Consider the following 26,029-nt stretch of genomic DNA (forward strand, 5'->3'; position numbering starts at 1 on the left):
TGGAAATGTGGCGTGTGTAGCTTCTGAAATACACAAGTTCAGTAACAGTGCTACAGCCTTGATTACGCAATTCACATAATGATCACACTGGGAATGAAGTCATAAAAACTTCGAGACTCACTAAGTGAGCAAAATATTTTATTTGTGTTCAGCTCAGTTACAAGTACACAATCATTCCCAGTGGAAGCTTGTTGTATGTGAAAGTTAACATGTAAAAAAGGTTGTTTGAGACACAATGAAATAAATATGAGGTACATTTTTGCTAGTCGTATGTTAACAGGTCATAGTAGCCCGAGTAAAATGAAGACTTTATTGACCAGTATAGAATTGACAAGTCCAACAGCTGTGTATGTGGCGAACTTATACGGCACTTCAATCTCTCTCCTCCTCCTGGCACTGTCGTCATTTTTTGGCACTCTGTACCACGAATACAACACGTGCAGGCTCAGTCTTTTCACTACCTGCCGAGTTCCAACTAATGCTACAACTCCCACGAGGAAGCGGGCAGCACCTAGTGCCAGTACATTCGCCGTCAGTGTGGGCAAGGGAACAGGTAATACCCCCTGGGGCTCAAAAGTCTGCCCCAGCTGCTCATTCACCCAGTATCCCACAGAGCACCCGGCCCCTACTCCTAGAATGGTGGTCGTATCCCCTCGCGTGGTGCTGTAATGATCCAGCTCTGGGTATGCGTAGCTGAGGAAGAGGGGCAGTGACAATGCCACGACGGGGGAGATGTGGCTCTTGAGCTGGAAATGGTCCAAGGTTTCCCAATATGGGTAGCTGAGGAAGATGATGATGGCTGAGATTAAAGCGCCACAGATCACATCCTGAAAGCAGAACAATGATGATATTTTATCAGGAACACAGCAATAGTTAATAGTTAAATAATTTGCTTCTCTGCGAGCAAGAGTTAGATGAAAACATTGATACCACTCTCATGTATGCCTGTTAAATATTAGGCTACCGCCAGCAGCCAGTTAGTTCAGCTTAGCTTAGATAAACTGGAAACAGCAGTTACAGCCTGGCTCTGTCAGTAGAAAACAGAATCTGCCTAGCAGTACATCTAAAGCTCACTAATTAGCACATTATATGGTGTCTGTTTATTCTGTAAAATAAAATTTAAAAAGTGTAAAAACTACAGGTTGTGGTTTTATGGGGGTTATGTGCCCAACTATTCCTTGGCCGGGCGCAGTAACTTCCCAAAGTCCTGGACAAGAAATAGTCTGACACAACCCCTGTAAAACTTTCATTTTATTCCCCACGTTTGTCCTTCTTACGGATTATGTGTGTTAATTAGTGAACTTTACAGCTGCTGATAGGTGGATTTTGTTACCTTTGGACAGAGCCGGGCTAGCTGTTTCCCCATTTCCAGTCTTTCTGCTAAACTAAGCTAACCGGCTGCTGGCTTTAGCTTTATGTTTAACGGACATTTAACAGAGTGGTATCAATCTTCTCATCTAACTCTCAGCAAGAAAGTGAATTGTGTATTATTGTGTAATAACTATTTAGGAAAAAAATATTACCCATAAAGCAGTGTTTCAGTGATGAGGCCACCATGATAAATGTGTACTTAAACATAACTGATTTAATAACTTATAACTTAATATTATGGCCTCAAAATTTTTTAAATGAAAGGAAGGCAACATCAAAGCCAGACAGTTTAACCAAGATAGATATGAATTGAATGTTTTATGCTGTAGTATATTATGTATATATGTATGTATATGTATGTATATGTGTGTGTGTGTGTGTGTGTGTGTGTGTGTGTGTGTGTGTGTGGGGTGGCACAAGCTCACCAGAACTGAGTGCATGCCAGTGTAGAGGCGGCTCAGACACACCAAAGATGACAGGGTCACTGCGATCAGCAGACCCACCTCGAACTGGAACTGAGACACAAAAAAACACACACTTCCATCATAGCGACTGATATGCAGATACCTCACACCAGCAATGACAAACGCCACTCCCTGATTGACAACAGATGAAATCTGAGGAAGTAGAATGTTATGCGTCACATGCGACTAACATTCCTAACATTCCTCAGTGAAAACACAAGAACAGTTGTCATGTACTTTTTCCAACCCTTCTCCTCTTTTTCCTGTTCGTTTGTGATCAAATCATTAATTCGTCAATCCTCTTAATGGCGACATGTAACTCCTCTCTCTGCCACTTGTCCATTCTGCTGGGTTGACGTAGTGCCCGTCATCAAGTCACTGCTCCTTTATTCCTCTAGTCTCTCCATCCTCTCTACCCTCCCTCCTTTACCTATGGCGGCAGGATTTGTTCCCCCTCTATTTCAATAACAGTGAGAAGAGAAGCCTTGTGTATTCATTCACCTCCTCCACCCTCCCCTCCTGTGCCCCCCTCCTCTCCTCCTCTCTGCCTTTTTTCCTGTGTCTTTTCCTGTCTTTTGCAGCTGGAAGCCTATTCACTGGTAGTTCATGAAGAGAGGTTTTTTTTTGAATGGTCACAAAGGATGCCGGGGACAGGAGGGGGTCACTCTGTGATTGACTGTCGCGACCTCCGACCTGCTCCGGGAACCGGGCGAGTTGCCCCGAGGCCTTGTGGCCATTCAGGAGCCTCTGCAACAGCCTGCTACTCATCTATAGCTAAGCTTTTCTTTCAGGGGAATCCTCGAGGAATTCCAGGCCACAGTTAAGTGCTCTACTGTACATCTTTCGCTGACCTTGGGAACGGCACTGCAAGAAAATGAAGGCAAACAGCTGAAATGATGTGACCATGAATCAGGCTGACAGCTGTAGAGGCCGGAAACTACTAACTGAAGTATTTAGCATTCTCTCAGGTCTTCATTGAAACAGTGCTTGATTAAGACGGCCTATGATTGAGCCACTGAGTGTTTTATTGACTTGGCAGTAGAGTGGGAGAGGTAAAGAGGGGAGGAGGCAGGAGGAGGAGGAAGAGGAGGGAGGTGGAGACTGACAGTCATTGACTCACTTGAGTCCATCAGAAGACCAAACAGCAGCTCGACGGGTGTGGCTGATGGTGACTGATGGTGACTGCTGGCCCCGCCCCTCCCTGCCCATTGTCCAACAGCTCAGTCAGGACTCAGTGATGGACAGTGGGGCCACTCCCTTCATCCCACTCAGCTACCCGTAAGCAAGCTGCCATCCACAGGCTGCCAGTGCCTCAAACTGTATTGCATTCAACATTTTGATTTGAGAGAAGCTTTTCATTTGGATCGACTAGTTTAACTGGTGCCTTGTTAATCTTAAAAGGAATCCATAAAAGTCAATGGCAATCTAATAGCACTGTTAATGAGATACCTAAAGTCACAATTACAGTTCAACGTCCGCAGCCTACGCTTCCTGGCTGTAATAAGGTTAAGTACATAATTTGCAGTCAGCAATGGCGGTAATATAATTTTTCATAGCAGTGAGTAGTGTAACCATTGACTATTGCAGTTTCAGTAATATCACAGTTGCCAATCAAGAAACGATGTACAGTCATTGTTATCGCCATCTCTAAATATCAGACTGATGTTGTAGCTTGTTGACGTTGTTACTCGTCAGTTGGAAGTATTCGATCTACCTTGGTTATTAATGAGTCAGATCATGACAGATATTATAACTGCCGTACATATTTCTTTCAATTAATATGTTCTATAATTTCCATACATATTGTTTCTGTTGTTTTAACATGTGTTTGTTTAAATTAATTCATGCATGTTGAGTGCTTATGTTGAGTGGGAACTAGGGTGCATATGTGTTGCACACGGACATTTTTGAGGGATGCAATAGGAAAGAACGGACTTTTGGTGAGAGGTTGGTGTCTCTGCATGTGAATTTAAGTTGTGAAGAAGTTGCAAAGAAGACAAGATGTTTTTTATTTTTGTATTTTGATCGGGGCATTTAAAGAACTCATTCCCCCTTGGTTATATGCAGCCAGCGAGGTATGTAAAGTATGTTTGTGTTTCCCGAGTGTATTTGTATAGAGTTTTGCAATATATGTGAATGTGTTTATGTTTTACATTGTCATACTGTAGTTTGACGGTGGATTTCATTGACGGTGAACGTGATAGCGGAGAAAAGAAAGAGAAAGGCAATAAATCCATCAGTATCCAGACCCATGGCGTCGTTTATTTCCCGGAGGGAGTGAAAGTCAAACTCGAACCTGCACCATGAGAGTCAGACTCGGACCTGCGCAAGCGTTCCCGAACCCGCTCGTGCCCGGTCCGGACCTGCTGTGTCACAACTCGGCAAGGAGATGTGTAACTTCACACAGATAAGCCCACATTTAGCGTTAAGGACTTGCAGTTCATCAGTGTTTCATTAAGACGTCCATAAGGCAGACACTAAAGCTTGTGTACTGAAAGGTGACAATAAGTTTGAGCACTACAAGGAACTGTGTGAAACCTTAATAATACTAACTGTGGTTGAAATAGGTGATAACTTGGAAAGGAATTATTGTGCATTTTGAGCAAGCTGATATATACATTTCAGTATTTGAAGAGTTTTTCTTCTAAGCATTTTCACTACAGTATGGTCATAAGAATTTTGTCAAGTGTAATCAACCATACAATATTACCAAGCCTTTACATTGTTTTGCTTACATTGAAGTGCTGATTTAAAGGACATTAAACTAATTTAATTTGATCGTTCACTTCAGAAAGAAAAAAAAAAAAAAAATCTGCTGTAACTTACGCAGCTAAAATTTAGTGTGTACAAGCAATTTCCAGATAAGTAAGATGTCACAAACAAGTGAAAGAAAACAAAAATCAGAGAAGTCTACCTTTGTACAACAAACAGTACGGCCTGCAGAGCCTCGTAGAGAAGTGAAAGAGATCGAACATTAACAGAAAAGGGAAAAGAATTTCAGAAGGAAAAGGTGAAAGGATTATTACTTCGCTTTGACAGTATTTATGAACGCTGGAAAGTTTTGACAAAAGTGGCTAAAAAATCCATAATCAAACAAGATCCCAGTGATATCCTCCAAGAACACATTAAAGGTATTCAAAGAGAAGAATTAGAGCTGAATAATGTTTATGATGAATACAGAAAAATTGACAGCCCAACACATGAGATGAGACGCAAGTTGGACAGATGTGCATCCGTCACCAGATCTGTAATGCAGAATGCACAGTCTCAGATTCAAGGAAATGAGGAGGAGATTATTTGGCCTGATGCTTCATCTGTATTTGCATCTTCAACTTCCAGTGTTTCATTTCAGAGTAGTAATACTAAGTCTAATTCCATTCACTCTGCTGTATCCTCATCCAAAAGACAAGAAGCTGTTGCTGAGTATGCACATTCACAGGCTGTATTGAAAATTATGTGTGAGCAAGAAGGCCACCATGCAGAACTCCAAAGACTTGAAACTGAGGATAAGTTGATAGTTGCAGACCAAGAAGCAGCTGCATCTACTCGCCGTCTTCAAAGAGAAAAGGAAGAAATTGAACGCAAGATAGAAAGAGAGAGACGAGAGGCTGCTCTGTTAAAGAAACAGCATGAAGAGAATGCTGCAAGGAAAAGGTCAGTGGAAAATTTGAAAAGAGAACTTGAGCGTTTGGAAGAGTTAAAAAGGCTTAATGCAGCCAAAGTAAAGCTTCAAGTTTACAATGCAAATGAGTTCTATCCAACACAAGACTTTGTACCACAAAAATGTGAGATGGAGTTGCCTACAGATATGCAGATACTGAATCAAGCGAGTATTGCTGATCAGCATCCACAACTGTTCAGAAATGTGACTCCAAAAAGTGAACACCAAAACGACATGCGAGAGCTGGTAAAGGTCTTAGCTGAAGCTATGACAGCAAACAGGCTACCCATTCCAGAGCCTTCAATTTTTGTGGAGATCCACTCAAGTTTAATCATTGGAAGTCATCCTTTCAGACACTTATAGAGAAAAAGAATATACCTACTGCAGAGAAAGTCTTCTTCCTTCAAAAATATGTCGGAGGAGCTGCTAGAGAAGCCTTAGAAGGTTATTTTCTGTCTGGTTCAGAAGATTCATACAATGCAGCATGGAGCCTGCTCAATGAAAGATATGGCCAACCCTTTGTAATTGCCAAGGCTTTCAGAGACAAATTACATTCATGGCCAAAAATAGCTTCAAGAGAGAGTGCTGAGTTGAGAAAATTTGTGGATCTTTTACGCAGCTGTGAAAGTGCTATGGCTAACAATGACAGTCTCTACATTCTTAATGATGGAATTGAGAATCAAAAACTTGCTGCTAAGTTACCTGACTGGTTAAGTTCTGGATGGAACTGACAGGCCACACGATATCAACTTGAACACGGAAGGTTCCCAAGTTTCAGTTATTTTGTGACGTTCCTTTCAATGGAGGCGAGCATCGCTTGCAACCCCATTACATCCTTCCATGCATTACGGCAAAGTGAATCTGATAAGTCAACGATGAGGGACCACAACATTTCAACATCCAAGAACCGAACCGGTGGTGCCAAGATCTTCACAACAAACACCACTGAAAGGAAAATAGTTATGTGTGTGTTTTGTAAAAAATCAGGGCATAACTTACACAAGTGCTACAAATTAAGAGAGAAGCCAGTTGCTGAGCGCATAAAATTTATGCAAAGTGAAAAACTGTGCTTTGGCTGTTTGAACCCTGGCCACCAGTCTAAGAGCTGCAGTAACCGAATGGTCTGTGATTCATGCTCAAAGAAGCACCCCACGTGCCTGCACGAAGAATGTTCAAAGGGGAACCTAGAACTAAGGAAAGAACAATCTAAAGAAACATCTCCACCACAAGTCGTCACAAAGAAATCAACCTCTAACAGAGTTGTACAAGATGCTAATAGTGCACAGACTTCTGCGATAGTACTTGTCTATGTGTCAATGCCAAGTAATCCAGACAAGGAAGTTCTTGTTTATGCTCTGTTAGATACACAGAGTGATTCTTCTTTCATTCTTGATGAAGTGGTAGATGTTCTTGATACAAACACTGAACAAGTGAAGTTAAAACTCTCTACGATGTCATCAAAAGGAACAATCATTCATTGTAAAAGACTTAATAGCCTACAAATAAGGGGACTCTTTTCCTCCAAGAAGTTAACAGTGCCAACAGTTTACACTCGTGACTTCATCCCGGCTAATCGCACACACATCCCACTGCCTGAGACAGCAAAGGCATGGCCTCATTTGGAGCATCTTGCTGATCACGTCGCGCCTCAAAAGGATTGTGAAATTGGTTTGTTGATCGGGTACAATTGCCCACAAGCTCTAATGCCACGAGAAGTCATTTGTGGAGAGGAAGGCCAGCCATTTGCTCAGAAGACCGACTTAGGATGGAGCATAGTGAGTTATGGCGATCCAGGTGAACACTACGGTGATGCAATTGGAGTGAGTCACCGTATCATTGTGAAGCAAGTAATGCCTGAAGTGAGTACAATGGTCAAGCTTAAAGGAGAAGTCCACTATGTTTGCAATACAAAGGTCAGTGAAATGGTCAATCCAGATGACATAATTAAGATATTGGAATCTGATTTCAATGAGAGAGGTCAAGAAGAGACAACTTTCTCTCAAGAAGATCTTAATTTCTTGGCTAAACTGAAAGAGGGAATCAGACAGAAGCAAGATGGCCATTTTGAGATGCCCTTACCTTTCAAACAAGACAAACCAAGTCTACCAAATAATAACTCATGTGCTGTTCAACGTCTAATGTCAGTGAAACGAAAGCTTAGGAGAGACCAGCAGTACTGTACTGACTACTTGGGGTTTATGGAAGATATCATTGCTCGTGGCCACGCAGAAAAGGTCCCTGAAGATGAGGTTGACAATCAACCAGCCTGGTATATTCCCCACCATGGCATATACCACCCCCAAAGGCCTGGAAAGATACGAGTGGTCTTTGATTGCTCAGCAAGATTCCAAGAAACGTCACTGAATGACCAACTCCTTACTGGTCCAGAGCTCACAAACACCTTGGTGGGAGTCCTTTGCAGGTTTTGCAAAGGCCCGATTGCCATAATGTGTGATGTGGAAAAATGTTTCTCCAGTTCCATGTAAGGCCTCAGCACCAAGACTACCTAAGGTTCTTATGGTGGGAGAACGGTGATCTAGAGTCTCCACCCTCAATTTTTAGGATGAAGGTCCACCTATTTGGGGCAGCGTCCTCCCCTGGATGTGCCAATTTTGGACTTAAGCATCTAGCCACTCAAGGTCAGGATAAATTTAACTCAAGCACTGTTAAGTTCATCCGAAGAAATTTTTATGTTGATGATGGACTGGTGTGCGCAACGTCTGAAGCTGAAGCAATTCAGCTGATTAAGGAAGCGAGAGATCTTTGCAGCACAGGCAAGCTTAGACTACACAAGTTCATTTCCAACAGCAAGGAGGTATTGAAATCGATACCGAAGGATGAATGTGCTGAAAGTGTCAAAGACATGGACATGGCTTTGGGAGAGCCACTAATGGAAAGAGCTCTTGGCGTTCAATGGTGTGTATCCTCTGATGACTTCCAGTTCAGAGTGACCATTAAGGAACACCCAAATACCAGAAGAGGAGTACTTTCTACAGTGGCTTCAATCTACGATCCATTGGGATTCGTAGTGCCTTTTATTCTCAGTGGAAAGCAGATCTTACAACAACTGTGTAGAGACAAAGTAACTTGGATTTGAGCCACTCCCACAAGAGCTAAGAGTACAGTGGGAAGTGTGGCTAAAAGATCTTCAAACCTTATCTAATGTGAGAATTAGAAGGTGTTATATCCCAGATAACTTCAAGGAGGTAAAGCAGTACGAACTTCACCACTTCTCTGATGCAAGTGTCATCGGTTATGGGGAGTGTACTTACCTCAGAGCGGTCGACATTGAAGGAAATGTTCACTGCAAGCTAGTCATGGGAAAAGCACGGGTTGCTCCTACCAAGGTAACCACAGTGCCACGTCTTGAGTTGTCGGCTGCAGTTGTAGCAGCAAGAACAAGTGTAATGCTCAGAAATGAGCTTGAAATAGAGGATCTTCAAGAACATTTTTGGACTGACTCCAAGGTCGTCCTTGGCTATATAAACAATGATGCCAGACGGTTTCAAGTGTTTGTAGCAAACAGAATCCAAAGAATCAAGTCCATTACAGATCCTGCACAATGGCACTTTGTAAGGTCTGAAGATAATCCTGCAGATCATGCGTCGAGAGGTCTCTCCGCAGATCAGCTTCTTGCTTCAAATTGGTTTACTGGCCCAGATTTCTTATGGGAAAGAGAGCTACCCAAAGGAGAAGTTATGGTGGGAAAGGTCTACGATGATGATCCGGAACTTAAAAGAACCCTGGTGCTCAACACCAAAGCGAGGGAGGATAGGTCATTGTTAGACCGCCTAACAAAGTTTTCTGACTGGAAAAGAGCTGTCAAGGCTATTGCTCTTTAAAGCGCCATGCTAAACAGATCAAGGGCATCAAAGATAAAGTAAGTGGAGCTACAAGTGTTGAGGAAAGAAAGGAAGCAGAGCTATTCATAATCAAGTTGGCTCAGAAGGAAGCATTCAGCAGTGAAATCAAAGGTATAAAGCAAGGCAAAGATATAAAACCCAAAGACAAAGTTAACAAACTACATAAGCTGAGTCCTTTTGTAGATGAGCATGGTGTACTTAGGGTTGGAGGACGGTTGACAAGATCTGTTCTTCATCCGCATGTCAAGCATCCTGCTATTGTACCAAATAAGAGTCATGTATCATCGTTGCTTATTAAGCACTACCATGAAAGGGTGCATCATCAAGGAAGAGGAATAACTGATAATGAATGAATTGCGATCCAATGGAATATGGATCACAGGATGCAGCAGTGCAGTTGCCTCACATATCTACAAGTGCACAACATGCAGAAAGTACAGAAGGAACACACAAGATCCAAAATGGCGGACTTGCCAGAGGAAAGAATGGAAATGACACCTCCTTTTACATATTGTGGCATTGATTGTTTTGGACCATTTTACGTGAAGGAAGCAAGGAAGGAACTGAAGAAGTATGGTCTCATTTTCACTTGTATGTGTTCTAGAGCCATACATATTGAAATGCTTGATGATCTCACTACAGATGCCTTTATCAATGCATTACGAATATTCATTGCAATACGTGGACATGTAAGACAGTTAAGATGTGATCAAGGCACAAACTTCGTAGGTGCAAGAGGAGAGTTCATGAACACAATGAAAAGGATAAATCCTGAACAGTTGAAGGAATATGGATGTGAATTCATAATGAACTTCCCATCATCGAGCCACATGGGCGGCGTATGGGAGAGGCAGATTAGAACGATCAGAAGCGTTTTAACCACAATCCTTGACCAGTCTGCTAAACGACTTGACAGTGCCTCGCTCAGAACCTTTCTGTACGAAGTGATGGCTATTATTAATAGCAGACCACTGACAGTTGAGCATTTAAATGACCCAACAAGTCATGAACCTCTCACGCCCAATCATATTCTTATGATGAAGTCAAACATAATATTCCCACCTCCAGGTGAATTTGTGAGTCAGGATCTATACTTGCGCAAGAGATGGCGCCAGGTGCAGTTCTTGGCAAATGAATTTTGGACAAGGTGGAAGAAGGAGTATCTCCTTAATCTTCAACAAAGACAAATATGGCAAAAAGAGAAGAGAAATACAAAGGTCGACAACATTGTCATCCTACAGGAAGACAGTTCGCCACGTAATCAATGGAGATTGGCAAGAGTGACAGAAGTGTATCTGAGTCCTGATGGAAAGGTTCGAAAAGTGAAACTGCTAATTAGTGACTCAACCTTAGACAGCCAGGGAAGACGCGTTTCCAAGCCAGTCTACCTTGATAGGCCTGTACAGAAGACAGTTTTACTGCTTGAAGCAGAATAAATATTATTGTTCCCAGTTTAGGTTACTGTAAGGTAAAGGCATATAGTATGGTTGAAATTAAGGTGTGAAATTGTCGAAATTGTGAGGTGAAATGACAAAATTGTCATTTGGTGGGAGTATATAACTGCCGTACATATTTCTTTCAATTAATATGTTCTATAATTTCCATACATATTGTTTCTGTTGTTTTAACATGTGTTTGTTTAAATTAATTCATGCATGTTGAGTGCTTATGTTGAGTGGGAACTAGGGTGCATATGTGTTGCACACGGACATTTTTGAGGGATGCAATAGGAAAGAACGGACTTTTGGTGAGAGGTTGGTGTCTCTGCATGTGAATTTAAGTTGTGAAGAAGTTGCAAAGAAGACAAGATGTTTTTTATTTTTGTATTTTGATCGGGGCATTTAAAGAACTCATTCCCCCTTGGTTATATGCAGCCAGCGAGGTATGTAAAGTATGTTTGTGTTTCCCGAGTGTATTTGTATAGAGTTTTGCAATATATGTGAATGTGTTTATGTTTTACATTGTCATACTGTAGTTTGACGGTGGATTTCATTGACGGTGAACGTGATAGCGGAGAAAAGAAAGAGAAAGGCAATAAATCCATCAGTATCCAGACCCATGGCGTCGTTTATTTCCCGGAGGGAGTGAAAGATATCATGGGGCAATAACGGTATTTTGTTCATTCACAGGAGAGATTATGTATTTAGAGAAAAGAAAATAAGAGAAAATATAACAAATCATGTAAAATGTTTTTGCATGGAAATACATTTTTCACCTTTGGTAAGAGTATGTATAGCAAAACAAGACCAAGGGTTTACAGCATGCTAGCGGCTCTGTGAGACTGTACTTGACTGTACTGAGCTAAATGCTAAAATCAGTATCCTAACAAGGTCACAATAACACCATGTTACCATGTTCATCAGGTTAGTTTAGCGTGTTAGCATGCTACCATTAGCTAATTGGCACTACACACAACGTACAGCTGAGGTTGATGGGAATGTCATTCGTTTTGCTGATATTTGGTCATGAACTAGACAATGTATGATGGAACCATGGTGCTGGTTCCTGAGGGGAACATGAATGTGTGAACCAAATTTCATGGAAATCCACCCAATAATTGTCGAGACATTTCTCTCAAAACCACAAATGCCAACCTCATGGTGGCTTTAGAGGAAAAGTCAGGGGATCACATTCAACAGGTATTTCAGATATTATATTTTGAGCTGGTTTACAGTATTTAATCACAGCTATCAGTGATGCTCACCTGTATCCTGGAGGGAGCGCTCAGTAAAACCGTGAAGGAAATGGCGGTGGCGGCCATGGCGTGGGTGGAGGGCAGCCCGTACTCTGCATCGACACGTGTCTCCAGCTTGACCACAGGGGGTGAGAAAGGGCGAGGCAGCTTCAGCACATCTTTCATCACCTGGCCAACGTACATCACCACCTGAGAGAGGAGAGAGCACATGAGTCTCTTAGAAGCAGGGTCCCACCAAATATCTTTTATCGTATTCAGCTGGCATTTTTATTTTTAATGTTTTAGCAATGTCATTTTTAGGAAAACCTAACTGTGAATCGTTAAAAAAATTCTACTTTTTTTTAAATCAGATTTCACACTATTTTACATGAAAAGAACCATTATGGTGTCTTTTTGTTGCACCACTGAACCATATTTAAAGAATGCAGAGAATTTAAATAGTATTGTTGGCTTCACGCAATATAGATTTATCATCTATACCTGACATAAATAAGTCTACAGCATCATTACAATGAAATACCAGAAAGGACTTCAGAAGAGTACTGCAGTGTGATGGCCACAAAAGCGCAAATTAGAGATGGAGGAAGATGATAATAAAATAACGAGCAGAGGAAGTAAAATCCCGATTAGGCTATGCTCTAAAACTAACCACACACTCTTATAAATAAATAATCACCGTTCCCACTCAACGAAAAAAGAAAAAGGAAGAAAAATGAGTGGAGACCCACCCTGGTATAAAGTGCAGATGCTGCAGTCGTACAGTAACAAAATCTTTTGTAAGAAACTGAGAATATAAGAAGGCAGGGTTTGCTGACACAGCGTCTTCAGCTGGTGCAGTCAGACAGACGGCTCTTGACACAATGACACAGTCAGAGCAAGGTGTGCGAGTGTCCTGCCAAATGTGCTGCCTATTCTCTTTCATGAGATCCCCAGCGGCCCTCGGAGGGGCAGCCTGCTCCAGCTCCAGGTTTATTTAAAGCTCTGCCTTGTATATTTAATGAATGGCTGTCTTAGCGAGGAGCAGGGAGGCAGCGCACAGAGAGCAAGCAGGACACTAATGTGTGTGTTTAAGGGAGAGAATAGAGAGGTTGTTATTACCCTCTCTACTGACACTGTAATCAGGAAATGCTTGTTACCATGGCAAATGAGATATAAAAGTAAGTCTACTGACCTGCTGTTAGTGCAGCAATTTGTAGACACAGAGGCACGCAGATAGAGAGGGATGAGAAAGTGACAAAGGAAGAGATGGAAATTCAAGTACACAAAATGGGTATAAATATATATATATTTCATTCCAAAACCATGAGAATTAATAGGCTGCTCTAACATCCAAAAGATTTCCCTTAAAAGTGGAGGCAGAGATTGGACAAGATTTTGGAACCTGGCTGCATGGATTTGTTCCCTGTCAGCCACAAGAGCATCAGTGAGGTCAGCCACTGATGTTGGGAGATAAGGCTGCCTTGCAGTCGGCGTTCCAGTTCATCCCAAAGGTGTTGCATGGGGTTGAGGTCAGGGCTCTGTGTAGGCCAATCACGTTCTTGCACACCAAACTGGGAAAAACACTTCTTTATGAACCTGGCATTGTGCATGTTGAAACAGCAGTGGGTCTTCCCCAAACTGTTGACACAAAGTTAGAAGCACACCATCATCATTGTATGCTTCGGCATTAAGATTTACCTTAAAGGAATATTTTGACATTTTGGGAAATACACACTCATATCTGTGCCAGCCCATTTAGGCTAGTTTTAGCATAAAGACTGAGAAGGGGGAAATGGCTAGCCTGGCTCCCTTTAACGTTCAAATATATACCAAATGGCACCTCAACATCTCATTAATACATTATACATTGCTTGTTTAATCCATACACATCAGAAATGTAACAAGACCAAGAATTTACAGCCATGCCAGAATCTCTGTGAGGCTGTAGTTTGGCAAAGTAGTGCTTTGAGCTAAATGTCAGCATGCTAACATGCTCACAATAACAATGCAAACATACTGATTTTTAGCAGGTATAATGTCATGTTCACCGTCTTAGCTTAGTGTGCTAACCTGCTAACATTTACTAATTAGCACTAAACACAGAGTTACAGATGAAGCTGAATGGAATGTTATTCGTTTTGCACGTATTTAGACATAAACCAAAGTATTGTTGGACCCATTGCTAGAAATGTCAATTTGTGGTTTTAGGGGGAGTTAAGTGCTGTAACTACTTTTTGAAGAACAACAGTTTATCTGTCCACCCAGTACTTTTGTGCAGCGTTTCCATTGTTAGCCTGGCTACCTCACAGAGACGACAAGCCTCTGGGAAGCAATGCCCGGTCAAGAGATAGCTAGGCCTACAGCACATTAGCTTGCAGCAAAACTACAAATTGGCATTTTTACATTTTGATTTGTGGACAGATTAATCAAAAAAGGTACAATGTGTGAATTAGTGAGCTTTGAAGGTACTGGTAGGCATACTTTTTGAACTAGAACTGGATAGAGTCAGGCTAGTACCTTCCCCCTGCCTTCAGTGTTTATGCTAAGGTAAGCTAACAGCCTTCAGTCTCTAGCTCCATACTCTCTAATTTAGAACTAAGTTGCCTAAACAGCCCCAGACCAAAAGTACACAAAAGCATGTATACAGTAGTGTCCACATACTTTTGGCCATTGTAAGTTGAGAGTAAGCTATATGAGCATAAATAAGGGAGAGAACGAGATTAAACCTTATGTCAATAGCTAAATCTTTCTTTTCCATTGCTCTTTGTCCTCTGGTCGTGCCCGAATGTAGCATTTATTATTCCAATATTTGCATCTACCTACACTGTACCTACACACATGCACCCAGACAGAATAATTGGTACCATGAAGTGGACAAAAAACAGAGGACAGACAATGGTAAACCTATTTAGCACATCTGACCCCATCCATTCACCATGACTGTGTATTCATACAACAAGTCATACTGTGTACACAACATTCACTGTGTTCCCCCCTCTGCCTTCACACAATGAATCTGCCGACCAGTTCAAGCGCTTGCATGATTTGATATCCTCACCCCGCCCTCTGCACTCACCATCAACAAAAACATCATATTCAACTGCCTCCAGTAAAGCCAGTGTCTCATTGGTGTCTTTGTACGAGTTACATCAAAGGACAGACCCAGGGACAGTGTGGTCACATTAAGGTAAGAGTCAGAGGACACACACAAAGCGATAGTTGTGCTAGTGTGTGTTTTCTCGTGAATAAATGTATTGATCGAGGCCAGTGCAGCTTTGGACTTTGATCTGTCAACATGTGGATCAGAGTGTATGTGTGTGTGTGTGTGTGTACACAAATATGATTTGATGATCTGTTGACTGTCAACACCAGCTATCGGCTAATCACTCGCAATGTGTGCCCCTGCCTTTCGTCCCGTCACATTAATACAATACTTTTCTTAATTTACAGCTCACGGTTTGTTACTGATTTTTGTCAATTATAATTTGTACATTTTTGTTCTGGTTATTTTCAGCCACTTTGATCTTGTAGCAGCTATTACGCCAGTACAAACAGCAGTGACCACAGTTTGGTTGTAGGGATGACAGGACCAGGTCGCACTCTGTCAAGTGACGAGAAGTCTTTTTACTCACAGACGGAACACTGAATGATGTCTAGCCTTCATCACTGATGCAGGACCGGAGAAGGCCATATAGCTGAAAAAGTTTTATCTTCTGGGAGTAAAGTGAGTTTTTGTCATTGAGTGTGAGCATCTGTCGTCATTAGTGAAAACTTTACATGCAGTTTCTTTCCAAACATTCTTCAGTTATCCACATCATAGTGTATGCCCTCTGTGTCATTATGTAAAAGTACTACTTGAGATTTCTGATATTCCAAACAGCACAGTCGGTGTATGATTTGCATAACACTATGCGACAGTAATACAACATGGTAATGTAATTTATAACCATATGGTTAATGACAGTTATTGTTCTCTAAGTCAACCAAAGTCACCCTGCAAGTAAAGGCAACAGAGAGTAGTGAAGGACACAATGGTACGTGTGTGTATAATGTGCGGGTATGTGTGTCATTCATGGGCCTGTAATGTGTTTGCTCATGCGTGCAAGTCTTAATTAGCATGGGTGCACTTCAGTCGTTGGCATGAGTTGCCAGTTTTGTGTGTGAGAGAGCGACTGAGGAGAGAGAGTGCACAGCCCTCCATGAACCTTAGATAACTCCACCAGCACAATGGCAGGGTGCTGTTAGAAGTTAGAAGTGTGGGGTGAAGCGCCCCGAGGGCTGACAGACCAAATGGTCGGTCCAGAGAGAGAAAGCTCAGAGAGCTGATGACGCCAATAAAACACTCTGCTGGTAGACTAGGGGGAGGAGAACACAGAGTAAAGCTGGTAATGTCTAACTAGAGGGAGGGCAATGAGTGTGTTTAGCAGGCGAGGTGGGGAGTGCGAGCATGTGTGTGTGTTGGTGTTTATGTGTGTTTGAAAGGAGTTCACACAGGGGCCTGCTGCAGCCAAGATGCCAGAAGAATGGTATCTCTTCCCCTGAGGGCCAAACAAGGGGTTCAAACACAGGGCACCCACCAAGCGTTCGGGGCGAGGACACAAAGGGCACAAAAACACACTGCCCATCACACACACTGCAGGAGTGAGGGTGTACGGCTGTCTGTGTCTGTCTGTGAAGTGTCAAATACACTCCTTCTGGGATCACATGTGACATGTTTTCAGGGTCTCTTGTCGCCATGTACTGGATTCTATCAGAATAAACATCTAATGGGGAGATCCTAGCAGTCTTTTTCCACTCATGTGTCCTCATGTGTGGCCTCTCACCATGTCAGGGGCCCCGGTCAGGCTGGCCCCAGTGGCCCCCAGGCCTGGGGATATATGAACATGGTGGTGTCAGAGACAGGTCACTGGAGGGGGAGAAGGATAAAAGGAGGTTGAAAGGTGAAGAGAGGGACATGAAGATCAAAAGGGAAGAGAGGTGGCATTGTGGAACGAATGGCCATCAGACTGTAGACTAGATGGTCTGACTGACATGTACACCCACCCACCCACACACACACACACACACACACACACACACACACACTCTCTAACTGTGACTTACAGTCCACATGTTGACCAGGCGTCGGCACAGGAATGGGTCCAGGTTCCAGTGTATGCAGGGCAGACAGGTGATGTAGAAGACTTCATGCCCCAGGCCTGCCGAGAACAGGAAGAGGAAGTGCAATAGCCAGTTCCTCACCTCATACTGAGGCCTGCTGCAGCTCTGCAGAGAATAAACACTGATGAACACAAAATGATGGGACCAGGTGCCTAAAGATGGCTCCTGCAACGGTATCAGATCAGATTAGGTCTACCAGCCAACCTTGCAGTCACACCCTATTTTGGCTACACACATTTCACTTTTTTTGCAGCTTCTTTACATTACATTTCATCATTTATGCCAGCAAGCAAGTCAAAATGTATTGGATTTCTTTATATGGCAGGCACATACATATAGCAAGCACATTTTAGTTTAAAATGGCAGGCACATATATATAGCAAGCACATTTTAGTTTAAACTTAGTTAGGGGACTCACAAGAGACAAAGAGTCAAAAATCGATGCAGCAGAGGCCGAGACTTCTAGTCTCTAGTATGCATCAAGTTCCAAAAACACTGGATCCTACATTTCCCATAATGCAACTGATTGGCATCTTTCATTAGACCGCCTTGCCTCCTAAATGCCCACATCTTTCAAACCCCACTCCAGTTTGTAACGCAGACTTTCTGTTATAAATCTGTAATTTCCAAGCCCAAGCCAAGATAACCCTGATGACATCATTATGACATCATCAAGGTTACTTTCTTAGACTTGACAAGGCACTTCCAGAGCCACAGAAGGCATTATGCAAGTAGTAGTACTTCTGAAGTGTAATTTTCAATGTGTAAAATTGGTGGAGTGCCCCTTCAAGAGTTTCTACATTTGTAGGTTATTTGCTCAAACTTACGCCATTTAGACTTGCTTAGTGTTATGTTATATTCCTAATGGGCTATATAAATAGATTGCAGCTTCTGGAGCTTCAAGAGTATTTAAATAAATTAATATTGCTCTTTGTGGATTCATAAACAACAATATTTACAATAATAATGCACATGCTGAACACCACGAGCTCCATTTACTGTACATTATCAAAGGATCCTAGATCCCTAAGCCAAAGTAATTTGACTGTGGTCATCTTAACTTTGTTAATAGCCTAAATCAATTGTTTGCCCAAGACAAGGGAGACAGAGACACCCAGACAAACGAGAAAAGCCAGTGACACTTTGCTTAGCATATCTAAACATCTCTAAAGAAGTGTCAGTGTCCGTTTTAGTAAGCTCTTTAACCTCGTAAAGCTGCTGCGTGTTTAACTCTTACTTCCTATGTTTCAAGAATTCGATGGCAGCGTTCTAAAAATAAAGCAGACCAGAGCTCTAACACCAAAACCATCCATTTATTCCTTTTAAATGAATCGCAAATGCAGTTAGGCTTCGTCACTGCAGTGGACATTTTGGTTTCTTTAATTAAAATGTCGTTTTAAGGTTCAAAGCCCTTAAATAGTGACTTACACCAACGGCACATCCATTCTCCTTGTGTTCATAGTTTGAATTATTATCCTGGCGGTCCCATCTTCCCTTCAGCTGCCCACAAGGTTTGTCGGCGTGGACCCGGGTTCCAGTCGGAGCGCCCGTCCTCCCTCGGCTGTGATGCGCGGCTTCGACGGGGAAGAGTCCGCATCGTCTCTGGAACCGGGCCACGAGCTCCGGGTCATGCAGGTAAGCCAGGAGCTCCGGCATGTCAGGAGAAGGAGACACAAGCGCGTGAGCGGTAATGGAAGGTGATGTCTGCCCGGGCAGGGCGCAGAGCTCCGCACAGGTGCGGCTGCTGTGCGCCACAGGTGTGCGCAGTGGGGCGGGGCTAGAATGGGGCTGAACCGGTTGACTGGAGTGGTAATATACAGTACGCAGGCAGTTCAAGTGGCCGAGCTCCAGGCTGACATGGGATTCAATTATATTGTTCAACATGAAATATGACAGGAATGTTAATAACTGGCTCAGGTCATTCTGTGAGGCCTTCTGCAGTACGTGGTCATACAAAGCACTGATCTTATTTTCATCTCAGAGCCCTCTGATTCAGTAATCTGCTGTTATCCTGGCCAAGACCCAGCTGATGTGCTACAATACATGGGTACCATGGGACAGACTTGTATCTATTTGTATGTGTGTGTGTGTGTGTGTGTGGCTGAGAGAGAAATCAACAGCATCTTAGAATTAGTTTTTTTTTTTTTTAAAATTTAAATTAAATGTATTTAATTTATTATCTTGTTATTGTCAGAAAATGTGGTTATATGTTTTAGATAAAATAAAGAGACTGCATTATTAAAAGAGGATTCTCCATCACCATCACCACGGTAATGAAGCTTTAAAATTGGATTTTGAAGGCTTTAGGCTCTATGGTGTTGTTCCTGTTGCTACAGAGCTGCTATCAATCCCCCGCCAACAGAGACCCAGTGATTGTTTGCTAACTGCTAAAGAAATCTCAAAACAGCAACATTTAGAGGACGATTCCAGAACAAATGCAGAAGTAGGTCTCATATGTAGGTGTAGAGCTCCCTGGTCATCAGTCAGGGAAGTGGTCCTCAAAGTGGAGTCTTGGGACCCTCAGCACGTCCTCAAGGTGCCAGAAAAAAATGAGGATTTAGTCATATGTTTATGGAAACTCTGCAAATTGCACAGTATGAATGCCAATCCAAGGATCCACTCTCACCACTAATACCAGACAGATATATCGGCTCAGGCTTCCTGAGTTTCTGGTCTGCGAGGCTTGATGTGTATCTACAAAGGGGACTGTGACAATGCGTGCGACCCCTTAGTTCAGAACTCTATTATCCTCCTGTTATGAAAATGACCCACTTTTGCCAACTCTGTCCAGGCGCTGGAAAGAACACTTGAATCCACTTTGCACTCGTCTGGTCAGCAAATAAGGATATATGACAGCAGGTGAGCAGGGAAATAAACCACACGGCATTGATCATACAATAATAACATGTAACAACAATCATGTGTCTTACAGCTGTATAGCCTCTATCAGCTGGTGACCTCTAAGGACTAATGTGCTCACACGTGATATTTGGGTCTCAGTGATTTGAGTGTAATCAGCTGGACTTCAGGAAGGATTTGTTGCTTCAGAACCGAATCTTCACCACATGGTCACCACAGACCATTTGACCCCTTTCAATAGACTATTTGAAATCTCTAAAAACAAGTTTACAATGCATTTTTTTTTTTTTTGTGTGCACACTTGGGAGAAAATGTGCTTGTTGAACTGAGTTAAGGTAGTGAGTTTCACAAGATTAGAACATGTTTTTGAGACAGCCTAAACGCAGCAATAACACTTGTATTTCAAAGTAGCTACCTTATTGTTGTTTACAGTGTACAAATAACAGGTTCTACAAAATAGGCTACACGGTGAAATATTTGTGATTTTCTACAGCACCATGCAGAGACGCCTGGAGCCTCCAAATGATTCTGACGTGGCTGATGAATAAGTGCAGAACTTTGGAGCCACTTCCCCCTTCTCTTTTTATACGGATTGAATAATAATAAAGTCTACTGCCATTGTTTGATTAGCTGGAAGTTATGCTGGCACACTGTGTGACTTTAGCTTCTCTTTGTTACAGGAAACAGTGAATTGACGCCCCCAGTTGACCAAATTAGCTGGTATGGTCTGGCATGGTCTAACCTACGTAATTGCGATCGAGCACGGCTGTCACAGCTGCTCCCTGCGCCCACAGAGCTCTGAAAACAACAACAACAACAACACACACTCTCTTTCTTTAACGGAGAGAGAGTGTGTGTCAGCCTCTCTCTCTCTCTCTCCCTCCCTCCCTCTCTCTGTTTTGTGGGATGCTCGGACTCTCTGGATGGATGAGCCCTCGCATCGGAGTCACCACCATTACATCATCTCTTCCCACGCAGCCGAACACGGAATGAGAGCTTTTTAATGTTTGACCGGGATCCCGATCATTCGGACTGAGCGGCAGACGGCCCGCTCTCCGTAGCGGACGCGGTGGGGATTATTAGAACGCGTCCACAGTGTCTGCTGGGGATGGTGGCGTTTCAATGAACGGGGAGGAGAGGAGGGGGAGAGGAGGAGAGACGTGCACCGTCATCAGCATCTGTCCGCCAGCTCCCTTTGTGTTCACCGGAGAATGTGAATGGCGAAAGATGACATGGCAGAGGTAGATTTGGCACCGAACGGAGCGGAACCCCCCGGCGAGCCCTCCTCGGTGTTTCCCTACGAGGAGTTCGAATGCAAAATCTGCTACAATTATTTCGACCTTGACCGCCGGGCTCCTAAGATCCTTGAGTGCCTGCACACGTTTTGCGAGGAGTGCCTGAACACGCTTCACCTCCGGGAGGAGCGGCCATGGCGCATCAGCTGCCCCGTCTGTCGTCACCGGACTCCGGTGCCGGATTATCGGATACAAAACCTGCCCAACAACACCAAGGTGACCGAGGATTTTCCGCTCTACATCGACTCGGATCCCCTGCCTCAGGACGCGTTGCCGCCGTACCCTCCCCCGCTGCACCCAGCTCTTGTCGCCCTCCGCCGGGAGGAGGCGTCGGGGGCGTCCAGCGCAAGCCAGGCGACCCCGTCCACCACCGTGTCCACAGCCACGACCCTCTCCCAGGACTCGGCGCGCTACGACAGCTGTCAGAGCTGCAAGAGAGTGGCGCTGACCACCGGCTGCGTCTGCGTGATCTTCTCCTTTCTGTCCATGCTGGTGTTGCTGTTCATGGGCCTGATCTTTGTGCACAGTCACAGCATTCCTCCCTCGCCGGCGGGACCCATTTGCTTGTCGGTAGCCAGCATCCTGGCCATGTTCTCGGTGGTCGTCACATGGCTCATCTGCTGGCTCAAATACAGACCGGACCATGAGACCAGCCGCTCATCCGCCACCAGTAACTCCCGGAGAAACGCCTGATAGGCTGCAGGCTCTGACTATTGATGAAGGTGTACTGTGGGTGTGTGATTATGTACATATTACTGACAACCAATAGGCCTACTCCTGCTCCCTTTACTTTTTCTAGGAATCAATCTCGTCCAAAATGGCCTTTTTATCAGTACAGCAAACACCCAAAGGCCTTCATGTTGTTTGGAGCAATAGGCCGACATGATCCTTGATAATCTTTTCCTCAAGTTATGCACTTGAATTAAAGTAGGCCCAGTTGACTGGGCGTCTTGATGAGTCCAAGACTTCGATCCCTGGTGTTGGTCTAAGCTGTGGTGGGTTTGATGACTGAATGTGAAGTGCTTATTTCCAGGGTTCGATGCCCTCCCCACCCTATCCTGTTAAATAATATGCATATCCCACTATGCCACTCACTGTATGATAACTGTCAACGATGATTCACTCTTAAATCTCAACCAAGCACTATTGTATTGTACAGATATTTGGCATTGTTCACGTCTGAGTTTTCGGGTGATGGATTTTGGTTTTTATGAAGGCCTGTATGTTTATGTGAAGCCTCTAAAATGTCATTCCGTTACAAAGAAGTCGTTTCCACAATCCGACCTGTAAATAGTCCACAGAGAAGTGGTGAGTGGTACAGGATAGGCGTGATCAGCCTTTCTTGAAGACATTCCTAATCCTTGTGCTCTAACTTATCCTACAGGATGGCACTGTTTCCTTTATCACAATGAAAACTGCACCTCGTTCAGGTTTTTCAAAGGGATTCAAAGCGATAGCTTGTGATTTTGACCCTGTGTTTGGCTACTTTTGTGCATGTTAGGTCAAGGCTTTCTGTTTTGACATTTTTTAACAGAAGGGACATTGTGGTTTCCTGACTCGTGTGCCTCACCTTGTTGCTGAATGAAGCAAAACTTCACTGTAATCATGATCAAAATCATGCACAGGCCTCCTGCCACAGACAGCGTCCAGCTGGGGTGTCGGCAGGGATTTCCTCTTTCCGTCACATCATTCACACATCGGAAGTTGAAAACAGGGTTTCCAACACGGAGCTGCCTCCCAAATCGGCACCTTTTTATACTTTTGAAAAATGTGGGTCTTCGCATCTGGCTTTGAAGAAAGGTCGGAACAGATACCGGGGACTATAAGTATACAATCCAGGCTGAAGTCCAGCTTCAGCTGCTTCCATGTTTAAGTTCACTCCTCTTCTTCTTTCAAAGCCACTTGTGAGAATGGAAAGAATCTGTTTCTTGGCCAGGCCAGACATGGTGAACAACTTATGAAAGGATATATTTGGTGTCAGTCTGGTTCCTCTGAGATTGTCAGGAGTGATAATTACCTCTGGAAACTTAAAGAGCCCCATGAGCTGTGTGGCTGAGATTAGAGAGAAAAAAATACTACAGTATGGGCCGAGAAAGTTTGTGTTATTTCAGTGCCTGCACTTACACAATGCAAATATTTAATTTTGCTAAAACTAAACTAAAACTTAATATAATTTGGTTTATATGGGTTTCCCCCTCAGAAATACATTGTGGGTCTGTCTCAAAACATGAATGAACGTTTCAGTGAACTCAGCTTCAGACACCAGTGTAATCAAAAAAGCTAACTTCTTATTATGAATATTACTGTGAAGCGTTGGTAAATTCTGTTTATGTAATTGTTGCTACAATCTACACAATTATTTATTTATAATTCTTGAATATGGCAACAAGATATACCTTATCTGTGGTGCAGTGTAAGACCCTCATATTGACAAATGTGTGATGGTCCATGAAGCATGTGTATTGCACTCCCGTGTTATGTTCTGGCTCCCTGACCTTCCTGTCAGCATTGAGTATAGAATTCGGAGATGATTCGGACACCAAAGTGGTTTAATCTAAGCACTTATTGCCCTTGCACACTCATGGTATCCCTACCTCACTGCACGGGGAAAAAGCAAAAAAAAACAGCCCAACGTGATTCTTGAAGCCGCCCTGTTTGATTCCCATGCTTGCTTCAATCATCCTGCTCAACCTTTTCCCCAACTTTCTGATGATGCACTTTCACCCTCTTATTTGAAACAAGTAATGGGGGTCTACCTTTGACAAATGTAAGCATATTGTATTTATTTCAGAGGACCTAGAAAATGTTGTTGGTTTTTTTTGAGAATCTGTGGTTGTTGTTAAAGTACCAAACGTATTTGCACAGAGAAATGTTCTTTATGTGCTGTTTTACATAGGCTACATAAACACATTTCAGTAATAAAGGAAACATGACTACCTATTGCATTTTTTCTTTGTCTTGGCACAGTGAAGCCAGCCGCTCATAGAATAGCTTGTTACCAAGGCTGTATGTTATGATGGTTCCCCCAGTGCCTGACTGAAGATTTGGCCCTTGCTGCTGTGCATCAAATATGCCCCCTACTGGAATACAAATGGTGCTACATGCTATATATATATATATAAAAAAAAAAAAAACCCTGTGTCAACTGTCATTTCTCATGTAGGTCTAGTTGTGTAAATTTCTGGTAGCTGAAACTTGATTAAAAGTAAATACATTTTTCATTATGGACTGGATGCTGTTGTGCCGTTAATATCACAGACTGAGATTTTCCACATGTGTTTACCTGTTCATACAAGGCTCCCTTTTAGTTGATATAAATTAAGCCATTCAGCAAGAAGATTTTCCCCTCATAAACAAACTGAATATATAAAAACCAGTGTTGACCAATCACCATCCAATTACAGGTTAGGCTACTATTTAGGACATAAAAACTTTACGTTGACCAAAAGTTTCATGCCCCATAAATTCAGGGTGTCACACAGTCTATTGCCTTAAATGATGCACCTCCTCTCTTCCATATGTAGCACCACAAGTTAACTGATTGGTAAAATCAGTGCAGCAGCACAACACTACAGCCTATTGTACCGGAGCCTAGCTGTATTTTTCAATCAGCTACAGTTACACTGATTACTGGCAAATAGTTTGAGGCAAATGTGTGTTTACAAATTAGCCATGACAACAAACAAGATCAGACGCCATGTTTTTGTAAGGATGCTGGGCTAATGAATTTTAATGCCTCTCATTCGAACATTTGGCTCTGTGTATGACTGGCTATTTTTAACCTTTTAACTTGAAATTTCCAATCACTGTTCTCGGCTACACAGCGTGACGTTGTCAGTCAACAACAGGAGAATAAACATATAGCCTAGCATACAACCTAGCTTACTACTCTCAGGCTACTCACTTATTTCCGCCTTGTTTTGCCTAATACTACACAGGGCCTTATCTCCGCGCGGGCTACAGAGATGACATCTGACGTGGCTTATTCGGTTCAGAGTAAAATATTAAAACTACCATGAAACACTCAACAAAACATTCAAACATTTAAGTGCGTCAGGAGACAGTAAGTCATAGTTCTAACTATAGCCATAATAAACACATTTGACTATATTAAACGATATTAACCTCTATGAAAATAATACGTGGTTGAATGTTAGCTACTTACGTAGCCTGCAGTTTTGAGGTTGGCCTGCTTTACTTGAGTAGCCTATTTCCGTTTTATGCGACTCTACACTTCCACTCAGCTCGGCCTTTTTCAGAGGGAAATACTGTACTTTTTACTCCAGTACATGTATCTGTAGTTAGCCTACTACTTTCCCGATTTTATACATAAAACATATGATCAGTTTATGAAATAAGCTATGCATTATTACAGATTAAACCGTCCAGCAGTGTATATAGGCTAGTTGTTAAAATTAGCTCTAGGCCACCTAAGTTTAGCCTAATAATATTCCAATAACAGGCATATATATATATAAAATATCCTATTTCTGATGTACAGTAGGCTACTTTTACTTAAGTAAAATGTTAAGTGCATTATTGTAATGGAGTATTTTTACAATGTGGTAGCCTATTGTTACTTTTACTAAGGTAGAATATCTCAATACTTCTTCCACGCCTGAATATGAACTATATTCATTTATGAGAATGCTAGATTTGACCATTTCAGATAAAAATGTTAA

At 42.7% G+C, this 26,029-nt stretch overlaps 2 protein-coding genes and 2 long non-coding RNA genes across 5 annotated transcripts; 3 read left to right on the forward strand and 1 right to left on the reverse strand.

Moving 5' to 3' along the window:
- Positions 1–109: 109 nt before the first annotated feature.
- sgpp2 (sphingosine-1-phosphate phosphatase 2) lies at positions 110–19,214 on the reverse strand. 2 transcript variants are annotated; one of them, XM_044202322.1, is made up of 5 exons: positions 18,622–19,214; positions 17,137–17,298; positions 12,064–12,243; positions 1,797–1,886; positions 110–827 (listed from the first exon to the last, which is right to left on the reverse strand). In XM_044202322.1, exons 1-5 carry the CDS (start codon positions 19,075–19,077, stop codon positions 282–284), a joined length of 1,434 nt encoding a protein of 477 aa, XP_044058257.1. In that variant the 5' UTR covers positions 19,078–19,214; the 3' UTR covers positions 110–281. The 2 variants fall into 2 exon arrangements, with proteins under 2 accessions (XP_044058257.1, XP_044058258.1); XM_044202323.1 differs by lacking the exon at positions 18,622–19,214 and adding an exon at positions 16,857–16,939 and having other exon boundaries at positions 17,137–17,274.
- Positions 1,893–4,083, forward strand: LOC122878858. The gene is made up of 2 exons (XR_006378560.1): positions 1,893–3,910; positions 4,004–4,083. It is a non-coding gene; the product is annotated as an uncharacterized LOC122878858 (long non-coding RNA).
- Positions 10,934–11,414, forward strand: LOC122878859. The gene is made up of 2 exons (XR_006378561.1): positions 10,934–11,241; positions 11,335–11,414. It is a non-coding gene; the product is annotated as an uncharacterized LOC122878859 (long non-coding RNA).
- A 1,754-nt stretch (positions 19,215–20,968) lies between the features above and the next one.
- LOC122878857 (E3 ubiquitin-protein ligase RNF182) lies at positions 20,969–24,285 on the forward strand. The gene has a single exon (XM_044202324.1). It carries the CDS (start codon positions 21,270–21,272, stop codon positions 22,038–22,040), a length of 771 nt encoding a protein of 256 aa, XP_044058259.1. The 5' UTR covers positions 20,969–21,269; the 3' UTR covers positions 22,041–24,285.
- Positions 24,286–26,029: the final 1,744 nt, after the last annotated feature.

Source organism: Siniperca chuatsi, linkage group LG7 (assembly GCF_020085105.1).
Source record: "Siniperca chuatsi isolate FFG_IHB_CAS linkage group LG7, ASM2008510v1, whole genome shotgun sequence".
NCBI classification, from domain to species: domain Eukaryota; kingdom Metazoa; phylum Chordata; class Actinopteri; order Centrarchiformes; family Sinipercidae; genus Siniperca; species Siniperca chuatsi.

Bases quoted from the DNA above. Each gene is read 5' to 3' on its own strand.
- sgpp2 (XM_044202322.1), bottom strand. From the start codon at position 19,077: ATGTTGAACAATATAATTGAATCCCATGTCAGCCTGGAGCTCGGCCAC. The intron at 12,244-17,136 runs GTAAGTCACAGT...CTCCTCTCTCAG, and splicing joins GCCTGGTCAACATGTGGACT to GTGGTGATGTACGTTGGCCA. The intron at 1,887-12,063 runs GTGAGCATCACT...TTTGTGTCTCAG, and splicing joins GCGCTCCCTCCAGGATACAG to TTCCAGTTCGAGGTGGGTCT.
- LOC122878857 (XM_044202324.1), top strand. From the start codon at position 21,270: ATGGCGAAAGATGACATGGCAGAGGTAGATTTGGCACCGAACGGAGCG.